This window comes from Antechinus flavipes, chromosome 2, assembly GCF_016432865.1.
Source record: "Antechinus flavipes isolate AdamAnt ecotype Samford, QLD, Australia chromosome 2, AdamAnt_v2, whole genome shotgun sequence".
In the NCBI taxonomy this organism is placed as follows: Eukaryota; Metazoa; Chordata; class Mammalia; order Dasyuromorphia; family Dasyuridae; genus Antechinus; species Antechinus flavipes.
In genome coordinates this window covers 646,170,368-646,194,940 of record NC_067399.1, presented here as the reverse complement: position 1 = coordinate 646,194,940, position 24,573 = coordinate 646,170,368, and the positions used below count along the sequence as shown (strand labels likewise).

The following is a 24,573-nucleotide window of genomic DNA, read 5'->3' as shown; positions in this document are numbered from 1 at the left end:
CTGTTTTGAAGGTGAAGGGGGAGGGGAATTGTTCCCTTTAATATTATCACTCTGAGATTGTGTATCCTTTGATCAGGATCTCCCAGGCTCCAAGGAGTCCAGACAGAGCCCAAACCTTTCAGGATAAAACAATCAACTCTCCTAGAAATTCTAAATTCTCATTCAACTGAGGAATCCTGATCTGAGCTGTCCCAGCACTCCACCTAATCTGATCTGCTTGGTCTCTCCCAGCCCCCACTAAAGATACCCAATATAACAGCTTCCCTCCACCAAGGTCTTTGCAGATGGACCTAGGTAGCTCACTCAGCTACCAGGGCCTTCCATCCACTGAGAAAGCATTCTCACTGCAAAACTCCATTTCCCAATAGATCTTCCACTATAGAAGTCAGTCTCTTGGTAAACTGATTTCTATCCAACATTTTACAACTCATAATTCGGGAATGAATGATTTTTTTCACTCTAAACCTGCAGCCAAATTAAAGGGTATTCTTAACAACTCTTATTGCCACTAACCTCTAGATCACCAGGAATTGAGATCACTCAAACCGCATCAAAGGAAGAGGGAGAGGAGCCAGAGAAATTCTATCCTTGGGACCCTCTCTCAGTACTGCCTCCTCCTTATGCCCCCCCAAGCCAGCCACCAACTCCTAAAGCTTCAGAACTCCCCTTCTTGATTCCACCCCAGGGAGGAGCTGAAGAAGAGGAGTTCAATTGATTTAAAACATTAACTATTTCCTCTCCTTCTTGCCAGTTTCAGAGGGAATTTACGCAAATATTAAAGGATCAACAAAACTTTCCACTCTCCACATACATTAGCTTGTTAACTTGTTTCAATTGTGGTTTAGGAGAGCATATGAAGAAGGTCTGCCCACAGGGGAAGAGGAAACAAAAGATCTGCCCCCTCATGGAAAAGAAGTGTTGTCAGGAGCTCATTCAAAGAACCCACCCAGAGCCCTTGATAAATTAAAGGGTGGGATGAAAGAGGAATTGGTTTTCTGGATAGATATCAGGGCTAGCTACTAAATCCTCTGTAACTCAATTGCCCTGGGGATCCAGATTGTCCAAAGAAACTGTTCATTTCAGGTGTAAAAGGAGAGAATTGTATTGTACCTCTTACTGAGGTTAATCTGTTAGGAAGAGATTTAATTACCAAATTGTCAATCCAATTGATATCATAGGGGACTCAGATTATACCAGTTAGAAGAATGTCGTTATTGAGAAAGGAGAAAGAAAATAAGTTTGGGCTCTGTTCCATAATAGGGACCAAGTAAATATAATCTCCATAAAAATTAGATTGAAGGACCCAAATATGGTGGTTAAAGTCAGACAATACCCCTTTCCTTTGGAGGGAAAAAGAGGACTACAATCAGAAATCCAAGGATTAGTAAAGAACTCTGCATATCTCCCTTTAACACCCTAGTACTACCAGTTAAGAAGGGAGACATCTTATGGGTTAGTGCAGGATTTGAGGGAAATTGATAAAATAATCCTCTTTTCTCATCTAGTAATACTATATCCATATAAAACAATAAGAAAGATTTTAGAAACTTATAAGTAGTTTAGTGTTGACTTAAAAGAAGTCCTCTGGACTTGTCCACTGGATCCTGAATGCAGTGATATTTTTGCCTTTGAATGGGAAGGCCCCAATACTGGAAGAAAACAATAGTATAAGCTATATCTTCTACCGCAGGAATATACTGAATCTCCTAATGTTTGGACAAGTACTAGAAACTGTTTTGGGAAAATTTAGAGCTTCCCCAGATTTTGCTATATGTTGCAAAAAAAGGAGATTCCTGAAGCCTCCATTGATTTGCTAAACGACCTAGGGAGGAAAGGACTCAGAGTCTCAAAAAGATACTTGGGGCACCTAATTAATGAGGGAAATAAACATGCTTTCAATCAAGCCCTGAAATTTTTGGAAAAGAAGAAAGGAAATATTGATACTAAGTATACGTAGGGAGTGTTGCATTTATTTGGAAAATTTGGGAAGAAAGGTGTATGGTCAATAATAAGGGTAAGGAATTAGCCCACTCTGCTCTTGAAAAACCTCACTGCCTGAGACCATTGCCATTGTGCATGTGAATGGACATCAGCCTGGTCAGTCCTTTGTGGCTAGAAGAAACAGTCTGGTAGATGAGGAGGCAAGGAATGAGGAACCTGAATGGGCTGACTCCCTTCTGGTCTTGATTTCTACCTCCCCTCCCCCCATTTCCCCCAAGTCTAGCCATTCCACCTTTGTAAGAAGAAGAGAGTTGGGACCCAGGAAGACTATAATGGTAAATGGTACCTCCCTGATGATGGGGAAGTGCTGAATAAGGCAATTGTGAGGCAGATTTTACTATAAGGCAATCATTGGGATGTCCAAAACTTGTATAATACAGTTTAACCCTGTATCTCCTGGCCTGTATACTCTTACATACTACCTATTGGACGGTTACCTTATTTCTTGAAGAACAAATAAGTCTGCCCTGTTCCAGAAACCATCAGGAGAAAGGCCCTAGGAATCAGACCTTTTCAGATGGACTTTATTGAGCTGCCTTTGATGGATTGTCTCAGATCAGATACTTGATTGTCACAATAGACCATCTGAGGTCATGGGTAGAGACCTTCCCAGTGATCTAAACTACTGCTCAGACTGTTAGTCAGATCTTAATGAAATAAATTATTCCCATATATGGGATATTGGAGAGGATTTAGTCTCTAACAAAGGCCTTGGGTTTACCTGGAAATTTCATATCCCTTGGTATTCTCCTTCCTTGGGTAAGGTGGACAGAATGAACTAGGAGATCAAGAGGCAACTCACTAAATTAGCCTTAGAATGCCTTCCTCTGGCCTTTCTCAGAATTGGAACCAAAGCCTGGAGGGAGGGAGATTGGATTATCTGTTTATGAACTCCAATTTGGACATCCCTATCTGAAAAGAGGAGAGGGAAACTGGGACTCCATATTTGACAATAGAGGCACATTTCTCAGTAATTATGTGTATTCTCTGGTAAAAACATTTGACTATGTTGCAGAATAAAAGGCTGATTGATCAGACTCCACCACTAGGGTTTTCTGTACAAACATTTCAGCCTGGGTACAAATGGGGAAAGAGGAAAAATTCACTCCCTCCTGGAAAGGACCACATCTGCTAATGTTAGACACAGCACTTGGACTAAGGGACCAGTTACCATTCCTGCGGAGTACACTGTGGATTCCAACTGTGTGGGATGGGGTTCTAGACCCCTTTGCCCAAATTGACTACTCAGAAGCATCTTCAGATACAAACTGGAAACATTTATTTGGTCCTTGCAAGGAGAGTTCCAAACACACCAGCTGAGCATAGAATCTTTCAGCTTCCAGCTCTCAGTATTGACTGGCCTGGCGAGCTGGAAATATTGAATTGATCAAATAGCAAAAGACTTGGGTTCATTGAATGGATTGAAAAGGAAGTAACCATTGACCAATGGTCAGCACTGCTGTCTACTTTCTGTGGGACACTAAACTTCCTAAAGTTTAGACATAGGGTTTTACTTCTTTTGCCCTATAGCCCTCTGAGAATAGGGATCTTATGACTTCCTGAAATTTAGCCCTAGAAATTTAACCCACTCCATCTCATAGACTTTTTGAGAAATCTTCACCTGGTCCCATTTAAAACCATTCTGGTGACTTATCATTGGATGGATACTTGAACCTTGAGAATATGTGTAGGAAGTTTGTGTTTTAGCATTTCCATTGTTGCCTACTCTAGTAATAGACATTTTTATTCTAATTGGTGGGCACATAAATGGTTGGGGAGATAAATGGCTTCCATGTGAGTAGGTGGTACAGAACCCCAGTTTGTAAAGATTGAGCAACTTGGATGGAGTGTTGAGAGAGAAAAAGGACAAACCAGGTTCAGAGAGATTGAAGACTGAGAACAAGGTCCTTGAGGAAATGTATCAAGAATGGTGTGAGAGGTCTTAAAAGGTTAATAAATAAAAAGTAGAGGGATTGTGATAAATTAACTGAGTGAAGATGCTCTCATGGGAATATAGCCTTAAACTGTACTTTAATTGTGACTTTATAATAATAATATGGAGCTATAGCTAAAAGTTGCAGGCACTGTCCCTTCCTATTTTTTCACTCTCCCTTAATTAGCCTTTAAGTACATCTTTTAGACGGTGATGACTTTGAATTCTATATCTGCTTGTATATCACTTCTCTAGGGAAACTTAAATTAAGAGTTTATTATTATCCAATTGTATTCTTTTGTTTAGATTTCTGTGATTAGAACATAAGCTTGGACTCCAGCTGGAAAAAAGACCAGTTTTGGGAGGAGAGGAGCTTTGGGGATTTCTACCTTTAGGATATGTCATCTTGTATTTAGAAGTTATGCTTTGAACTTTGCTGACAAACACCTTGTCAGATGGAAGAAGCCCTTTCTCTCCAGATCTTAATAAATCCCCTTTTTGATTTTTCTTACTCTGATTGTTTTTGTGAAAGATACTGTTTCACACAATATTGAAATTGTTATACACAAGTAGAGTTCAAATTTTTCAAATTACATTAACAAGAATCTATTAAGTACCGATTTGCCAAGAGCTGCTACAAACTAAAGATAAAAAGAAAAGCAAATCAAGAGAGAAAATTTCAATAAATTTAACAATTTTTTTATTAAAGCTTTTCATTGACAAAACTATGCATGGATAATTTTTCAACAATGATCCTTGCAAAACCTTGTGTTCCAAATTTTCCCCTCCTTCCCCCCACCCCTTCTCCTAGATGGTAAGTAATCCTCTCTCTCTCTCTCTCTCTCTCTCTCTCTCTCTCTATACATATATATATATATATATATAATATATATATATATATATATATACACACACACACACACACACACACACACATATATATATATAATATATATCATATATATCATATAATATATATATTAAACATGTTTAAAGGATATGTGTAAATTTAACAATGTTATAACAATATTTTCATCCTAATTTAGCTAGGAATAATATGAAACTCCTCTGGATATTCTCATTTTAGCTCCATAGAAATTAAAATAAAAAAAAAATAAAAAAAATTACAATAAGAAAGCAATTCCAAGATACAACTAGGGAGAAACAAAATTATATATACCTCAAAAAGAAAATGTCTTCCCTATTATAAAGAGAAAAATGGAAACAAAATATATTTTCCTGACTGGGAAGAGAAACTCTCTGAAACAAAAATGACCACAGCCAAATATGTCTTAAACTTTCAAAGTCAAAGAAATTTCCTGCCACTTATTTTGCTGCCTGAGGCAATCATCATTTGAATTCCAAATGGACATGTCAGGGCACCAGCTTCTCCATAATTCTGCTGCTTTCCAGTCCTTTTCTTCTGTCTAGGTCTCTCTCTCTCTCTCTCTCTCTCTCTCTCTCTCTCTGAAGATAGCCTAAATTTGAATGTGTCTTGTCTCAAGGCTGCAAGAACATCTCTCTCCTAAGCTCCTGTCAACTCTGCCCTCATCAAGCAAAGCTGCTTCAAGTTATTAATCTTTCTACTAATGAGAAGAATCCTTTACAAATATACAATAGTTGAACTCTGCATTACATTATAAAAATCCAAAGCTATTATAAATATTGGCTTCTCTTTGTCAAAAAGTAAACTAACCTACCAAGGAAACATATAGTGAAATCTTAATGTGCCAAATCAGAACATTCTCTCTAGAGAACCATACATCTCTCCTGTGTGAGACCATATCATCCATAGAAACAATCAGAGACTGAGTTAAAAAAAAGAAAAAAAAAGCAAAAAGGGATTTATTATGATCTCGGGAGAAAGGGCATCTCCCATCTTACAAGGTGTTGTCAGTGAAGGAAGTATAAAGTATAGATTACTAAAAAAATCAGATTAAATAGCTTAAACACAGAAGGCCCCAATCCTCCAGAGGGAGTCCAGGCTTACATTCTAATTGCAGTAATCTAACCCAGAAACAAAAGAATATAAGTCAATAATAATAAATTCTTAATTTAAGTTTCCTTAGAGAACTGATATACAAGCAGATATAGAATTTAAAGCTGCCATCTTTTTTAAAAGAAGTACTTAAATGCTAATTTAGAAGTGGTAGAAAACAGGAGGGGACAACACCTGCAACTTCTAGCCATAGCTCTATTTATTATTATAAAGTGTCAAGTTACAATTATACTTTAAGGTTATAGTCCCATGACAGTGTCTTCATTCAGTTAATTCCACACAGTCCTGTTGCCTTTATTTATTTTTTGAAGAGTCCTGATACATTTCCTCAACCAGCTTGTTCTCAGTCTCCAATCCCTTTAGACATGTCCCTTTTCTCACTGGGGTCCATCCTTGTCTAATTGGACCTCCTTTATCCCTAACTACTATCTGGGGCCACCTATCACCCCAATCACTTGTATTCCCAGTAATTAGAGTAAAAATGTCTATCACTAAAGTCAGCAACACAGAAATGCTAAAAGAAAAAGACAGATCATGTATCCATCAAGTGGAAAGTCATTGAGATGATTGGAATCCACAGTCTACTCTTTGGGAATGGTAATTGATTCCTTAGTCTGAGTGTGGCAAGTCCAGCCCTTCTCCTTGTTCCTCACAAGCTGTGTCTGACATCAGCAAGACTTAGAAAGATTCTTTCTAGGAGGGAGGAAAATTTTTCTTTCCTGTCCGTACCCCAGACGAAGTTTGTGTACAGGAAATCCTACTGGTGGACTCTGAGCAATCAGCCCTTTATTCTGCAACACAGTCAAATGTTTTACCAGAGAACACACATAATAACTGAGAAATTTGCCTCTACTGTCAAATATGGGGTCCCAGTTTCCTTCTCCTCTTCCCAGATAAGGATGTTCAAAGAGGAGTTCATAAATGGATAATCTAATATCCTTCCAGGATTTTATTCTAATTCTGAGAAAGGCCAGAGGAAGCATTCTAAGGCTAATTTAGTGAGTTGCCTCTTGATCTCCTGGCTCATTCTGTCTTATCTGAGAAAGGAGAGTGCCAAGGGGTATGAAACTCCCAGGTAATACTCAGGGCCTTTGCCAGGGACTAGAAAACCTTAGAGGTAAAATGAGCTTCTGGTCCAAGTTTATCTTCTCTGCTATCCCATATATGGGAATAATTTGTTTCAATAAGATCTAAAAGTCTGAGCAGTAGTTTTGATGTTGGAAAGGGATCCCAAAAGGTTGGGGGTTGCAGAATGGTCTTTCGAGGTGTCTCAAAAGAATTTGCAGACTTGAACCCATATCCAAGTCAGGGGGCAAAGTTTATTGTAATTATAACAGCAGTTGAAGCAGGCTAAAGTTCACAGATTTTGGCAAGGAACCTGAAGCAAGGAGACACATTTATGCAGTTCATATTATTGATATGCTAATTTTATGGTCTAGAGGTGGAACCAAGGAGTGGTCTCAAGAATTTGGTTATCATTGACCCACAGAGAGTAATGTCTCTAGTACTATTCTAAAGCCAGAAGATTTGAAATCACTAACAGACAGATTGTTAGAACAATAGTCTCAGAATTACTAATATATCTTCCCTAAAGTCTAAGGGAAGAAATATTATTATATTCCTAGACCAGAGGACTTTTATAATCATTGACAGAACAATAGCATTCTTAAATCAGAGGGCCTCAGGATCACAGATTCCAAAGCTAGAAGTTGTAGAATCACTGACAGATTGTTAGAACAGAAGCCCCTAAGATCAGAGAACCTTAAAATGATTGCTATCTTCCCTGGAAGCTATATTACACCGTTTCCTCTCTCAAGCAATTTGCTGCCCAAATTCATTTGGGACAAAGGGACAGAGTTCTTATCTTCTGGAGCTACTTCATGCTGATAAGGGGTATAGAACTGTCCCTGCCTAATTGGGTCCAGACTGAGGGGGTGGCACCTGACTTGGAGATGGCAGTAGCAGTATTCAGAGGGTGCTGAGTGTCAGAATCAGTTAGCCAATGATATTCAGGATGAGCAAATAGTTGGAAGTTCATAGCTTGGAGTCTGGAGGAAACAGATCTACCACTAGAAATGTTAGTTCTCAGGAGGTTATGAAGAAGCTTCAAGGAAGGTGGTGAAGAAGCATTATGAGTGAATTTGCCAGAATAATTTTGGAATGGATATCCTACAATTATTAAGTGGGTAAGAGATACTTTCCAGCAAGAAAACAGGAGGTAGTCAGTTTATAATATAGAATAATATTTCTTCCCTTAGGCTTTAGGGAAGATATAGTAGTTATCTTAAGATTATTGTTCTAACAATCTGATTGTCAATGATTTTAAGAATTCTAGTCTTAAAATAGTCCTACAAACATTACTGTCTGTTGGTCAGTGATAACCAAATTTTTGAGACCACTCCTTGGTTCTGCCTCTAGGTGATAAAATTAGCATATCAATGATATGAACTGCATAAACATGTCTCCTTGCTTCAGGTTTCTTGCTAAAATCTGTGGACTTTAGCCTACTTCAATTGGCATTACAATTACAATAAACTTCACCTCTTGACTACCTCCTATTTTCTTGCTGGAAAGAATCTATTACCCACATAATAATTGTAGGGTATCCATGTAGGATATAGGTTCAAGCCTGCAAATTCTTTTGCGACACAGTGATCTGTGACCCCCAACCTTTTGGGGTTCCTTCCCAACCTCAACATTTGATGGCCCATACAGAGAGTGTCTGGCCACTCCTGCCTTGATTTCCCTCTTTGACACAATAAGCCCCCCCCAATTTTTTTTTTTTTTACTCTATCCTATAGTTGGGACACCCCAAGCTCCTGGGAGAAGGCTTGTCTGGCTCATCATGCGCTCTATGATCAGCAAATTTTCCTTGACTGGGGACCCAGGCTTGGAAATTCTTGTAATTTTCAGCAAAGTTCCTAGAAAAATTTTATCATCTTTTCACTTCTCTGGGATGCCAATCTTTCTTATTATTTTATATGGATATGGCACTACTGGATGAGAAAGGAGGACTATTTTATCAAATTCCCTGAAATCCTGCACCAGCCTATAGGATTTGTCTCCCTTCTTAACTGGTAATATTGGAGTATTAAAGGGAGATATGTAGAGTTCTGATAATCCATCTTTACTAATTCTTGGATTATTGGTTGTAGTTCTCTTTTTCCTTCCAAAGGAATGGGGTATTTTCTGACCCTAATCACCATATTTGGGTCCTTCAATCTAATTTTTATGGGGATTATATTTGCTTGGTCTCTATTATGGGGCCAAACCCAAACCTCAGGATTGATTCTATTTTTTTTTTCCTCCTTTCTCAATAACAACATTCTTCTAATTGGTATAATCTGATTTCCTTATGGTATCAAATGGATTGACAATTTGGTAATTAAATCTCTTCCTAACAGATTAGCTTTAGTAAAACCAATTTTCTCTTTACACCTGAAATGGAGCGTTTCTTTGGACAATCTGGATCCCCAGGGCAATTGAGTTACAGAGGATCTAGTAGCTAGCCCTGGTATCTATCCAGAAAACCAATTCCTCTTTCATCCCACCCTTTAATTTATCAAGAAGGACTCTGGGTGGGTTCTTTCAATGAGCCCCTGACAACACTTCTCCTTTTCCATGGGGGAGTAGACCTTTTGTTCCCTCTTCCCCTGTGGGCAGTCCCTCTTCATATGCCCTTCTAATTCACAATTGAAACAAGTTAACAAGCTAATCTTTGTGGAGAGTGGAAAATTTTGTTGATCCTCTAATATTTGCTTATGTTCCCTCTGAAGAAGGCCAGGAGGAGAGGAAATAGTTAATGATTTTAAATCAATTGAGCTCCTTTTCTTCAGCTCCTCCCTAGGGTGGAATCAAAGAGGGGAGTTCTGAAGCTCACCTGATCTTACCAATTCCTGTTGGTGGCTGGCTGGGGGGCATAGGGAGGAGGCAGTACTGAGAGGGGAGTCCCAAGGATAGAATTTTTCTGGCTCCTCTCCCTCCTCCTTCAAAACAGATTGTTCCAGAAGGCATATTCACTCTCCTCAGAATTAATAGACTCCTTTGAATTTACATACTGATTCAATTTTTGGCACTCCCAGACCTTGGAAGATCTGTACTTTGGCCAGAAACATCTCTTCTGAGTGGGGTGCCTGCCCAAATCAAACAACAGTATTTCATCATTTTCTTTTTGTCATTCCCTGTTTGATACTTACTCCCAGTTCTCAAGTCTATTATCCACAGGGCTATCTTCAGGTATACTATACAGCTCCTTAGAGCCAGCTACTTTAGATTGCTCCTTTCCCATGATTCACAGTATCTTATCCTCTCGAGGATTCACCTGACCTTACCAAAGAGAAATAGGAGAATCCTTATGGACTTGAACCATCTAGGATTTTCTCCAATATCAAAAGGAAATGGGAGCCTCAACTGCCTAAATTCTCCCAATCTCAATCCCAGTCACTCAGATATTTTACCAGTTCTTGGCAGAGACTCCTCCCTTCACCAATTTTAGGCTTTACTTGGGTCACAGGATTGCTTTCAAATTTTTCTCAGCTGGCTTATCTCCTTGGGTGAATTAATCCTTTACCTTTGCTAGCCCACTTCTCTTTTTGCTTTCTTCAAGAGTTTCTCTTCTGGGGTTTATCTGATTGGAGCAGGAGTTCTTGGGCCAAGTCCAAGGACCTCTAGAGAATTCTCTGGATGGCATCTCCCCAAGAATTCTGTACAGGAGATACCCCTCAAGGACAGGAACTATCTCATAACGCATCCCAAAACTGTGGGGGACAAACCACAAAAAAATCAGACCCTCAGAATAAGAAAAGCAAAAAGAAGTTTATTATATTCTACCAAGAAAGGGTATCTCCCATTTGACAAAGTGTTTGTCAGTAAAGAAAGTGCAAAGCATAAATTGTAAAACACCAAATTAAATAGCCAAAATGCAGAAGCCCCTGAACCAATCCCCCCTCCCCACTCCCACTGGCCTTTTTTCCCATTGCTAGGAGGATTTAGAATGAGGATTAGACTCTTAGTCTTCACTCAGTTAATTCCTCACAATATTTTGATACATGAGAAAGTCACTGGCACTGTGTTCATGATTTGAAATTGCCTGTTGCTGTGCTATGGTGTTGTTTAAGCACAGCATATTAATCCAATGTAGCAGTGTTGCTACAATGCGGTACATGTATTGTTTGCATTAATATTTATATATTAATATTGGTACACATGAATAAATCTAAAAATATGAAAAGGAATGAATGAATCATTTATTAAGTACTTACTATTGGCAAAGCACTGTTCCCTACAAATAGAAAAGCAAAACTATCTTTGCTCTTGAGTTTTAAGTCTCGGGAGGAGAAAACATATATGGAAGCCTTCAGATGCAATTCAGACAATAAGCAGCATTTATACAGAACTTTAAGCTTTGCAAAGTGTTTTACAAATACTGAATTTTATCTTCATAACTACCCTATGAGGGACATGCTATTATATCCATTTTACAGATGAGGAAATTGAGGCTGGTAGAGGATAAGTGGCTTGTCATACAACTAATAAGGACCTGAGGTCAGATTTGAACACTTCTTCCTGCTTCCAGGTTCAGTGCTCTAAGTCAGATAGCAAAGTTCTATGATCCTTAGGGAGCTGTGAAGGAGATGGTAATGCTCTTTTTAAAAGCCATTTCCACTGATAAATCATATTAGTTCCCATTTGATGGGGCCAGGAACTTTGTTGGCAAGAATTTTCCATTCTTTGTCATTGGTAGCTGGGGTCATAGCACCTTGGAAAGGCAATTGTCAGGCTCCATCTCCACAGGGTTAGATTCCTGTGGTCCCAGATGAATATTGATAAGGATCTGAGGCAGCTAAATGGTCTTGTCTTATATTAAAACATGAAAGGTTCTGTAAAGGTATTCTAATATTGGGAGCAGAGGATATTTGAAGAATATTGGGTAGAAATGTGAAAGAGTTGGGAGAGTGTACAATTAAAGTCACTAACATTAACGCCAAAGGGATTATTTGACAGTATGACAGCTAATCATATCTGAGAGTTTTGACCAATGAGTTATGCCTGAGGGATTGGTGGTTGGGAATTATTTTTGGGAATTTTGTACTAGGCTAGTCTCTGAGAAAGTATTGCTTAAAGAGGTAGGAGGAAGTTCTACAAAGAAAATAAATAACAAATCCAGAAATGACACTTGATTTGTGACTAATTGGCATTTTCTCTGGACATGACTCTTATGTCTTAAGAAAACAACACTGAAACTGAGATTGGGTAGGCAGGAGTGGAACTGAGAGCTTTGAAGGCATCTGAATCAGACTAAGTAATGAGATTGACAGAGAGTCTGGAGAGTAACAACCCCAGCAGGAAGCATTCTACTCCTTTTCTCTTAAGTAAGCCTAAAGTAGGATGGTTTTTGGGTTTTTTTTTTTTTTTTTTTGGCTATCAAACCACACCATTGTCTTATATGACCTTGAAACCCACCCAAACTCACAGCTCTTTTTAAAGGCAAATTGCTATTTATACAGGTTTTCCCTTTTTGTATTTGTGAAGTTTGCCTTTGGAATCCAAGTGCAAGTTGTCATTATGATAGAATGAGCCATGTTTGGAATCAGATAATTTGAATTGACCCCAGTTATCCTACTATTATCTTGGTTAAGTCACTTAACCTTTCTAAACATCATTTTCCTCATCTATAAAATAAAGGAGTTGGTCTATTTGATGTCCCCAAAAGCTTAAGATCAATGACCCTCTGGACTTACATTTATCCCTATTGCTTTTGAAATGTTTAGATTTGTTCCAATGTCCTAGCCCCTAGTAGTCTTTTTGGACTCTGATTTTGTCTTCCAGAATGTTGGCTATCCCTCCTAATTTATTCAAAAGTTTGACAAGTTTGCCATCTAGATTTATATCAAAATCATTGATAAAAATTCTAAACTGTATAGGATGGAGCAGCGTTTCCTGAAACATTCTAATAGAGACTTTTTCCAAGATGATATCAGCTCAGTAATGGCTACTCTTTGGGTATGGATATTCAATCAGCTTCATTAAACTGTTCTATTTAAATAGCCCACATGTCTCCACTTTACCTAAAGAAATAGAATGGGGGACTTTGTCCATTGCCATCCTGAGATCAAGGTATAAATGACAATAATGTTTCCCTGATCTACCAGTCTAATAACTCTGCTGGAAAAAGAAATGAACAAGGGCTGAAATGAGCTGTTCTGGATGAAGCATGCTGATTTTCTGATCATTCTTTCCTCTTCTAGATGTTCACATATCATCTCTTTAATAATATCATTCTTGAATATTTTCCAGGAACCAATCAAACTTGATAACCTATATAGATTGTAGACTCCATTTTCTTTTTTCTTCCCATTTGAAACTTAAGAATCTGGTTTTTTTTTTTTCTTTTTCTTTTTCTAGTCCTGTAATGCTCTTCCATTTTCCATAATCTTTTAAAGATCAGTAACAATAGTTCATTAGTCACATCCTTCCATCCTTTCCACCAATCTAGGGAATTGAGGGAAAATGATATAAATGCTTCTTCTTTCATACCATTTTCTTTGATGCTTAACTCATGTGGGCATGGTCATTTGAATTTATTAATTTTATTTGGGCCTTTTATTTGGCTCCTTTATTATAACTTTTCTTATCTTTCATATTTTGTCCTTTCTGTAAAATGGTGGTCTAAATCCCAGCTTCTTAAACTGATTTGTAACTCATATAGGGTTTCATAATTGAATGTGGGGGTTATGAAATTATGATTTATTAGTAGTAAATGTTTTGATTTGTATATCTATGTCTTGGGTGAAGAGGGGTCGTGAGTAGAAAAAAATTAGAAAAAAATCTAGAGGACCTTCCAGATCTAAATCTAAGATTCTATGAAATTGTATATTCTGTTCTATTCTGATTCATGATTCAAATCCTGCCCTGTGTCCTCAAATTTAATTAGGTGACAGCTCCTACATCACTGAAAATGTGACTAGCCAGTTTGAGAATTGCTGAGGAGTTAGTTCTTGAATGTTTTCTTATTCTTGGTAATGATAGTAAATGATATTTTCTATAAGTAAAGTATCATGGAAAAAATAGGAGATCTTACCAACCCTGAACCAGTAGAGAGCAAGTCCTTAGGGGACTGCTGCTGTCTTACTCTCCTGGTTAGCACTGGGGAGGAGCATAGGTTTCAGATTAAGTTTTCAACCCCCCTTGTCTGTAAATAGAGTCTTTGCTACAAAATCTGTGAGATCTACATGATCAAGTGAATTGAGTATTAGACTTTGTGTCAGAAAAGACCTGAGTTCAAAATCTATCATCAGAAACCTACTAGTTGTGAACAAGTCAATTAATTTTTATATACCTGTTTCTTCTACCATAAAACAAAGATAATATTAATATCGACTTCCCAGGATTGTTGTGAGAATCAAATAAGATAATATTTACAAAGTGGTTGGCACAATGCCTGGCTCATAGCAAGCACAAATAAATGTTCCTTTTCCTCTCCCTTCCTAGATCTTCTGCCTCCCAAGGCAGGAATTCAGTGCCAAAAGACAGATTCATCATCCTGTAAGGAAACAAAAAGATGTAGGTAAAATTTTTTCTCAGAGGAAGATTGGACTGTAAGCAGAATGGAGTAATCTTGAATGACAGGATAGCATTGACCTTGTTCTTTGTCATTTTGACGATTTAACATAGAAGAACTGTGACCATTAGCTAGAGAGACTCTTATGATGACATGAACATCCATCAAAACACAGTCATAAAACAACCCTTAATCTTATTACTCTCACCATCATGGAAGGAGGACTTGGGGTGGTTATACAGATAACTACTTCTTGTATGAAATAGCAATAAACAGCTGTACAGATGGGCCCGATACCACAAAAATACTTTTTTGGAGCAATGAGAAAAATGGTCTGATGTCATTCCTAGCAACTGAAAAGCCACACCTTGAAAAATGCTGCCAAAATGAAAAGGAAGAAACTTGTTTAATCCTGAAAATATAAATGATTAAGGAACCTAAGTTCCAAAATACATAAAGGACATATCCCCATGAGAAAAGTTTCAAATATATTTTTTTTTTTGCTTGACTCTCCTCATTCTTTAGGTTGCCTCTTCTATCTGATGAAATTTTTGTCTCATATTTGATTTTCTGTTTTCTAATTCTCTTATTTTTATAGAGAGATGGAGGGAAAAAAAGAAAATGGAGAACAAAAGAGAGAGGATTAGGAAGATTTGTAGTAGAAAGGAGACTTAGAGTGGGGGCAAATGAGCCTTCTTCCATATTGTGAAGGGTCATCAGAAGTAAGTCAATATAAATTGTTCATTAATATTCCAGAAGACAATCTTATGGGTAGTCCTGAAAAAAATCATTCTCATTTTTTGAATCCAGTTGCAAGTCTTCAGTGTGGAAAATGATTAGTGGATTTTGAATCAGACAATATGGATTTGAATGTAGTTTTCAAAAAAAGCATGATGGTTTTATTCCTATTTATTGATTCTAAATCTATAGTATTTATTGGAAAGGAGATATATCTATGGCTTGGGATAGACCATTGAGGTCATAAGATCATTGATAATAGGTTTTAAGCAGAAGGGGCTCTGAAGTCTAAATCCTGCCTTTCACAGATTAAGAAACTGAAGCCCAGGGGGTTGTGACTTGTCCACAGTCACGCAGATAATATGCTTCAGAAGCAGCATTCTTTGACTCCAAATCCAGCATACTTTGCATTATACCCTGCTATCCTCTATCTCTGAACTTAGATTTTTACATTTTTGTTGTTGTGTTATATAGTTTGCAATGGCATCATTCACATTTCCCAATGTTATCTTTTCCCAATCCCAACTACAAACCCATTTCCTATCATTGTTCCTTTACTGACAGAGAGGTGGCTTGGTATAGTAGAGTGGTGGCCTCAAAGACTAGAAGACCTGGCTTCTGATATACATTCTGGGCAAATCACTGGATCACTTTGTGTCCCCGGCAGATCACTATAATTTAGAGAGGAAATGGGAAGGAAGGGGAGAAGAGAGAGAGAGAGAGAGAGAGAGAGAGGAAAAAAGGGAGGGACACACTCTCTCTCTCTCTCTCTCTCTCTCTCTCTCTCTCACACACACACATATACACAAAGAGAGAGAGAGAGAGAGAGAGGAAGAGAGAGACAAAGAGTCAGAGAAATCGAGAGACAATGATACATACACAGAGAGAGAGATAAAGACAAGACAGAGGGAAAGACAGATAGACACACGTACACACAAATATAAACCCAGAATCTTGCGACAAAAATTCCCCAAATCTCTCATTGAAAAATTAAAAAAAAAAAAAAACAGAAAAGAATATGTTTTTCTTTAAATTCATTATCTGATATTCAAGGAGCCAGCTTTGACAGCTCAGAGGTTGGCACTGGGGGAAAGCATTGGGTTTTGAGTCAGAAGTCCCATTTGTATTCTTGGTCTGGGCTTCCTAGCTGGATAAGCCACAGAAGGCAGGCATTTATTATGGTGTTTATTAAATCTTACTATGTTCTAGGCATCATGCTAAGCACAAAGAATACAAACATATTCCTGAAGGAGATTATATACCGTCTGTAAGGTGGTGCAGTATAAAGAATATTGGATTTGGAGTTAGGAAGACCTCAATAGCTTACTGGCTATGTGACTCTGAATGAGTCACTTTACTATTGCCTATCTCAGTTTCCTCATCTGTAAAATGGGGATAATCATAGCATCCACCCCCGAGGTTTGTTTGGAGGATCTAATGACATAATCTTTGTAGTGACTTGAGTCCATCTCCCAAATGGACCTCACTTTCAGAAAATAAGATGGTTGGAATAATTAATATTTCCAAGGTCCCTTTTCCTATCAAATCCTATGATTCTGTTATTATTATTTTTGGACAGGACATATAATTTCATCAGTTTAATAAATTCTTGATGAGAAAATTGGTGCCAGATTCCTACCACTGAAAGTTTGAAGGAGGTGCCTAGGTCCTTGAGAAGAGAACTGGTTTTCCCAGGGTCATAGAACCAGTATGCACCACATCTGAACCTAAATGACCTTTACTCTGAGACCATTTTTCTACTTGCCATGCAGCCTCTCAGAACCAGGTCCTTTAATTCACTCATAGAATACTAGAAATGCAACTTAGTCAGCCCATTGAAATTAGTTACATGTTTTAACAAGCAGCTCTGGAAAAAAAAAAAGTGTACACACACACTTTTAAGTTTAATGAGAAAAATTAACATTTTCTTCATCATTTTCTTAAGGCTAGAGATAATCAACAAGATTTGTGGCATTTGTTGCATCAAGTCCAGATCTGCTGCTTTCATTGATTTCAAAGATGTAAATGTTTCTACTAAACGTTTAACAATTGGCTCCCAAATAGCTTCAGAACACTCCCAGTTCAGGAATCATGCCCTCCAAGCTTCCCTTTTGACAAATGAGGAAAATGTGACCTCTAGAGGTAAAATGATTTGCTGAAGACAATAGATTTGGGATTTGGTAGACTTAAATTAAAGCTTCCAGCTCTTTGTTCTCAATATGCTGCTATTTCTACCACAAAACAGTTTTAACCCTTCTCATTTTGAAAAGCGTTGGCATAAAGATCAGACTAACAAAACAATTAATTTAAACACTGCTTTTATTGTTTGATTTTAAAAAATTCTTTAAATTTATGTTTCCCATCCTTCTGAACAATCAACTGGGAAGATGTCAGAGGCCAGCTGTGAGGGGTCACATGAGCCCTCTATCACTTAGGAAATTCCTGTTTACTTCTTCTGAACTGGGCCCTTCTCCCTTCAAATACCTTAGCATGAGGGAGATAATCATCCAGGCTTTCTGGTCCTCTGTTGATTTAAATACTTTTCCAACAGCTGGAGGGTCAGGATGAAGAGTTAATGACCAGAGAGTTGTATTAGTTTGGAGGAAGGAAACTGCAATTAAGATTATATTCACAGAAGCTCAGAGGTCTTCAGCTGGCTGGGTGTGGTTGTGTATGTGGGGGAGTGGTACTGCCACAGATTTTCTTTTCACATTTGAATACACACAGAGAATTTATTTGAGAAATGCAACATTGGGAAATAATGCCTTTTAAAGAATGAAATACATTATACGCAGTTTAGAAGATTGTGACTTTGTGGAAAAGGTGACTTGGAATCATGAGATTTTAGTTTGAATTCCTACTTAACCTCCCTGTCTCAGTTTACTTCCCCTTAAAATGGAAGTGGTAATGATCTGTATAGTATTTTACTCTTAGAAAGTGCTTCTGATTGTCTTAATGTGGAAATTGGCTCTCAAGTGAGAGGACTTGGATTTGCATCTTGCCATTGATGTTTATTGTCTGTATTTGTTTGAACCAGTTACTGACCTTTCTTTAGGTTCAGTTAGTTTACCTGCAAAATGACTAGGAGGACCAGAAGATCTTTGAAATTTCTTCCCATCCACGAGGTAATACTCTATTAAGTGGAAAGTTAACAGGAGGGTCTGTGTGATTGCTATCCTTGAACAGAATGGACCAGAGGAGAATCAGCCTTGGTAAAACCTGGTTTACAGATTGAAAGCATGAAACTGATAGCTGCCATTTATGTAGTCCTTTACATTTATTAAGTAGGCTATCTTTCCCTAAACTCCTTGGAGAGAAAGCACTGGTCTTGGAATTCTGGAAATGTTCATTATTATTCTGCGCTAGGAAACAAGTCATAGGAATTCACTAAGTCTTGAATCTTTCAGCTAATGAGTGGGTTAAAAAAATGCCAATCTGCAGGACCATAAATTGACATTTTGTACACCCACAGCAGAACAAATCAGCAAATCAACAAATGGAGGCAGGGGAAGAAGAAGTAATAATAATAAAAACAACCAGTCTTTATATAGCACTTTACGTTATTATCACATTGTATTCTTGCCACAACCCTGTAAAGTAAGTGCTATAATTTTTCTCATTTTATATTTGAGAAAACTGAGCCTGAGAGAGGTAGTGACATGCCTAGGGTCACATAACTATTAAGTCTCTTAGACTTGAGGCAGGGTTATAGATTCAGGTATTCTCTCTAAGATCCACATTTTATCTAGAAAGCCATCTAGACTAGAACCACATGGGGAAGGAATTAGAACCAGTTTGTAGGTTCCTGTTTTTAATTTTCATCAACTAATGCAAAACTCAGCCTGTTGAAAGACTACAGATCAGCCGGTACCCTTTCAGGTCCAGCACCCCAAAATCCTCTTTGTCTTATCCTTATTACACTGTTGTCTACCTACCTTTTATGGATACCAATGAGCAATGCCATATCCACAAAGTGCCTTTGGCTTGTCAGCAAATACTTCCCTTTTCTGTTATGACTGTTCTGACCTTCTCTCGCTTGTCTCCAGGTTCGAGAAGATTCTGTCCTGCAATTACTCATAGGCTTAAATCTGATAAACAGTCCCATTAAATCACCACTTCCCCTTTGATTTGGCAGCTAGGATCCATGTTTGGGAGTTCAGTTCAGTTAAAAATGGATAAGATCACAGGTGTACAAGCAGGTGTTTTAAGGCTTTGTCTTAGTAGGTGTGCAATAAATCTTGGCTATCACTTCACTGACATGGTTCAGGAAGTCAAACTATCTTAGAACTTGCCAATCTCCCATATGTTTTGTTACTGAATTTTTTTCCATTATAGATGCCAGCTCAGAGATGTACCCACAACCATTGTTTTTCAAGTGTTTATGAAAGCCTAGCAGGACAAATTGAAAATAACCCCCCTCCCCCACTGTAAGCCTTTCAAATTCTCTGAATTCAGTTTCTCTTCAAGAAAGTCTGAACAATAACATGAGGCTAAACTAGTCCCTGGCTAAATTTAGTGGAAAACACAAACACAGAAGCACTGTTATGCAATTGGGTTCAATTGCTGGATATCAGTAGCATTTGAATTTTGAGGACTAGGGATCATAATCGATCTATATTTTCAATATGGGGACCTCCTGGTTAAAGACACTCAACTAATTCAGATCAGCACCTTCTATGCAATTTATAGATTTCAAGAATTGCCTAGGTTACTGAGAAATAAAATGACTTGCCCAGACTCACACAAGCAATTTACCTTTTGGAGGAATAATGAATTTGACTATTCCCAGTAGAGGTCCACCTTTCACCTACAATTCTTCCAGACTCTTTTATGTGCTTGAAATATGCATGCTTCTTGTGATCTATGATCACATCTCCAGAAGGACATTTCTTGATCCACTTTACTTCTGCTTTGGGAGGACCTCCTTTGGAAATTTTCCCTGATGGGGACTGTCTGTGATAAGTGGCCCACTTCAAAGTTCATTGTATACACTCCTGAACTCCCATTTATGCTACCAGCAGCATTGTAGTCAATTTTTTCCTCTGTCAATTCCCACAGTCATTTGCACTGTTTTTCTCTGAGATTAAACAAAGCTAGATGCAGTTGGATTTGATTACAGTGAATTTTATGAGAACTATAGAATTTAGAGCTGCAAGGGACAGTTAATCTATGCCCTTCCTTTTAGACAAAGAAACTGAAATTAAGAGGGGAGAGGACTTTCTTAAAACCATGAAGTTGAATAAAAACAAAGTTTCCATTAGATGTCTGGGCTTCAAACTCATAGACCAATGCTCTTTCCAGTTCTGAAGGATGGGAAGCTGGCCTTGGTCCAGGATACCTAAAACTAAAGAGGGCTCATGATCCTTTTGTGCGCCCCAGAGGAAACCTTAAGGAAAGTAGATTGGAGCAGGCAGCCTGGCAATCTCTGTCCCTCTGATACTCCTGCCCAATCTTTCTTTCCCTGAGCTCTCTCTCCAACCCCTCTGCTTTGTCTTGTCCCATGGACTTTCCATTACTCCCCTTCTCTCTTTTCACCTACTCTGCTCTTCCTCTTTCTCTTTACTTCTCCATTCTAGCCCAAAGAGACTAGGCTGGCCTGTTTTACTAAGGCTCGGTAGAAAGTGCAAATTAATAAAGTAAAAAAGAATTGTGGAAGAGATTGTTTTTTGTTTCTCAAAAGCAAGTAAACTGCTTTTCACAACCTTAGATATACAATTGAAATGTTAATTACAAATTATTATTAAAGCAAACCTTCTCAGGCAATAAATCGTTACTTATTTATTTATTTATTTTGGGGGGCAAGAGATGGGTATAGGCCTGGTATCACGGCTAATAGCTACCTGAGGCTATATGTGAACTCAAAAGCTTCAGATTCCAGGGCCAGTGCTCTATCCCCTGGGCTACCTAGCTGCAATGCATTGTTAATCAATGGGGTTAATTCTCTGGGCTGATGTGAACTCATGAAAGACTCAATCTTTTATTTCCTTATGAATATTTATTAATGTCAGCTTTGTCCTCTAATCCAGGATTTGCTAGTAAGGCAAAGGATTCTTATAGGAGGAAGAGACTTATCACAGAATCATCGAAAGCTAGCATCAGAAATGACCTCCGAGGTGAAGCTCAATCCTTAAGCCTCCCAGAGGCCCCTCTGCAAAGAGCTTCTGTAGAGTCTCTCTGTGTGTTGAACTTTGCTTGTTCAATATGCTTAGAATTCATGTTCTGTGTCATGACATCCCAAACAATGAGTTCCCAATGCTTTTTGTTCCTCTTAGATTTACTGAGTTCCCATACCTCTTTGGAAACTAGAAAAATATTCTCAGAATAACTGCGGAGGAAGTTACCTGAGAATTGTTATGGAATTCTCATTCTCTCACTCAGATTCCCTTCCCCTACCCCCCCCCCCCCCATTTAAAACTAATTATTGAGGCTTGTTCTTTTCTTGAGCCATCAAAGCCAATAAAATTCATCATCTGCTGGCCAACTTACAAAAGGAAACTTTTATGATATTTTCTTTATATTGTTTTGTGGCATCGAAGAACACAGGAGATACCTAATAAATATGGATTCTAAATTCAACAAGATCATATGTCTTCTGTGCTGTTTTAAAGGCACATAGACTCCCTGATTAATTATAGCTGAGACAAATGATCTTGGATGACCAATATGGGGGCTTCCCTTGACAGAGGGATTGAATATCGTCTTGATCAGTGGACACAAGGTAACAGACAGGGCTGTGCACACTGCACAGATAAAAAAAAGGTGGGATACAGCAAGGTAGTTCATTGGCAAATCAGTCTCTAGGCCCAGTCTAGCAGTCCCTCTGCAGAAACAATATCATTCTGTGCAATACCCTTTTCTATGATATGGGTATGAAGGGCTTCTCTTGAAAAAATGAAAGCAAAACCCAAAACCTAGAATATAAAATTCTTGGAGACAGAAGAAATATTGTTCTACACATTAGGGGTTACTATGTCATTTTGTAGCATCTTCATTGAAGATTCTATGAACTCCTGGGGGACTCTTGAAACTCAAATCCATATTAGGTTTCATGAATTCCTTGGAGAGTCTTTGAAACTCAAAGGCTCTTAGAGGGGTGACAGCTTGAGGCTAGAAAGATTCTTTGGGAACCCCCTAAGGAATGGGTCCCCTTTCAGGCCCACTATGATGATTACTGGAAGATCTTTAAATGCTTTTCAAAACAAACCTGTGAATGCAAGGGAAGACATAAGGAGAGGAGCCTCTGGAGGGGGAATGATGGGTACAGTGTCAGAAGTGGTTTCCTCTGGGTCACTGTCCCTGTCATCCAGGTTCTCCGTGATAGAAGGGATGATTTTGACCACTTTCTCTTCGAAATGCACCTGCTTCTTTCCAGGCAACAAATCAGATGGCTCCAGAACCAGCTCCATCAATGTGTCTGGGGGTCTGGCGGGGGGAGACTTTTTGTTCCCCTTCAAAATAGTTTTCATGCGACCAAAGAGGGAGGTTGGCTCTTCCCTGAAGGAGGTGTGAAAAGTATAAGTCTGCTCAGTATTGCCATAGCCTGTAGTATTCACAGCACTAGCAGAGGGATCTGTATAGCTCTCTGGGGTGCAGCTAGTTTTATTTTTCTTACGTTTACTCAGGAGGAAATATGCCAGGCCAGTGATGATTAGCATAGACCCTGAAAAAAGACAGTGAGTTTCAGCTGCTCTGGAAATGGCACAGGGGAAAATCAAAATCCTTCTAAGAACAAACCCTCTAAGTCCCACCTCCCACTTAGTGGCCAGCCCCAAAGGCCCTCATTTGAAACTATTTCCCCTTAGAATGGGTACCTAGTAGTTTGGATTTCATCAGAAGAGAAACTTACCTGTCTTCATGCTGAGTTGAAAATAATACCTGGTGTGTATAAGGAATTTAATAGCTCACAGTAGAGAGCATTGTCCCATTATCGTCATCATTGATCACAGAAACTCACAACATAAGATAAGAGCTCTTAACTTGGGTTCCATGAACTTCAAAACAAATATTCTGATAACTGTGTTGAATATAATTGGTTTCTTTTGTAATCACACATATTTTATTTGATGAACATAAGAACATTATTCTTAGGAGACCCATAGACTTCACCGGAATCCGAAAGGTTCCATGATACAAAAACAGGTTAAAAACCCTTAGTTTACCAAATGATTCCCCACTATAGAAGGATGGTGAGCTCTGGGGTGCAGCTAGCTTTGTTTTCCTTATGTTTACTCTTATTGGATAGAGAATTGACTTCCACTTGAACTAAATCCCATTTCTAACAATATTCATATGACTTCAGGGAAATAATAGTAATATGGAATAGTAATTCCATAGTAATAATAGCATCCAGTTCTAGAGAATTTTAAGGTTATGAAATGCTTTCCTCAACATCCTTTGGAGGTACTAATATCCCTTCTGGTATTAACTTTCAAAACCCAAAAGACCTAAGTTTAAATGTGATCTCTGACACAGCTAGTTGTGTGATCCTGGGAAAAGCACTGGACCTGTCATTACTTTAGGCTAATATTAATGACTGGACATTGCTGGCAAAGTTCTGACCTGTATGAAGTTTATTCACTAGAACTTCTAGGCCTATAGAATGGTATGAGACCATAGAGATTGTCTGTCTATTCCAGCTTCCTCATTCTGCTGCAGAGAAAATTGAGTTCTTGAGAGGCCAAATGATTTCCTGAATGTTGCAGAATTGATTAGCAACAGAACTGGGATTCAAATTCCTTCACTAATTCTGTTACAACTAAACAGTTAGTAATGATAGAACTATAACTAGGGTCTAGCAATTGGGGTTTGATCTCAGTGTGTTGACTTTTATAGGGAGTTGACACCATTCATATGTTAACAGGTAGAAGCAAAAAGTTTAGCACCTAGTCAATGTGAATAATTAGTAAAATAGGGAACTATATGACTATGACCTATTGTTTTAAGAAACCTCTGTCTAAATTTTAAATCTAACTGAAGGTCCTGACATAGGGAACTTTCTGAGTTGATTACATGAAGACAAATCTCAAGGGTTATTAGTATCTAAAAGAATTGTTGACTAAAGTATTTTGTACGTTTTAAAGGGTTCTGGGAAAATAGAAATTGTTATAACTGTGGTGGTAGTGGTGGTTATGACTTTTTCAAACTTAATTTTTTTTCCTGACTTCCTAAAAACATATATTCTAATGATTAACTTAATTTTGATAATTACCAAAACAGTTAAACCTTTTGAAAGGTTAAGATCAATATTGAGTTAAAACTTCTACCCATCAAGATATTATTTTTATTTTTAAGCTTCCAGAATACTCTGGGCTTCTTCATTAAGGAAGATGAGTCATTGCTAGG

General features: G+C 38.1%; 1 protein-coding gene across 1 annotated transcript in view; it reads right to left on the bottom strand.

The window, feature by feature from the left end:
* Positions 1–20,996: 20,996 nt before the first annotated feature.
* The window catches only part of TMEM72 (transmembrane protein 72), a 50,626-nt gene continuing 47,049 nt past the window's right edge, over positions 20,997–24,573 (bottom strand). Inside the window, 1 exon segment of the mRNA XM_051973846.1 lies at positions 20,997–22,891. Coding sequence (XP_051829806.1) covers positions 22,425–22,891 — 467 coding nt within the window. The 3' untranslated portion in view covers positions 20,997–22,424.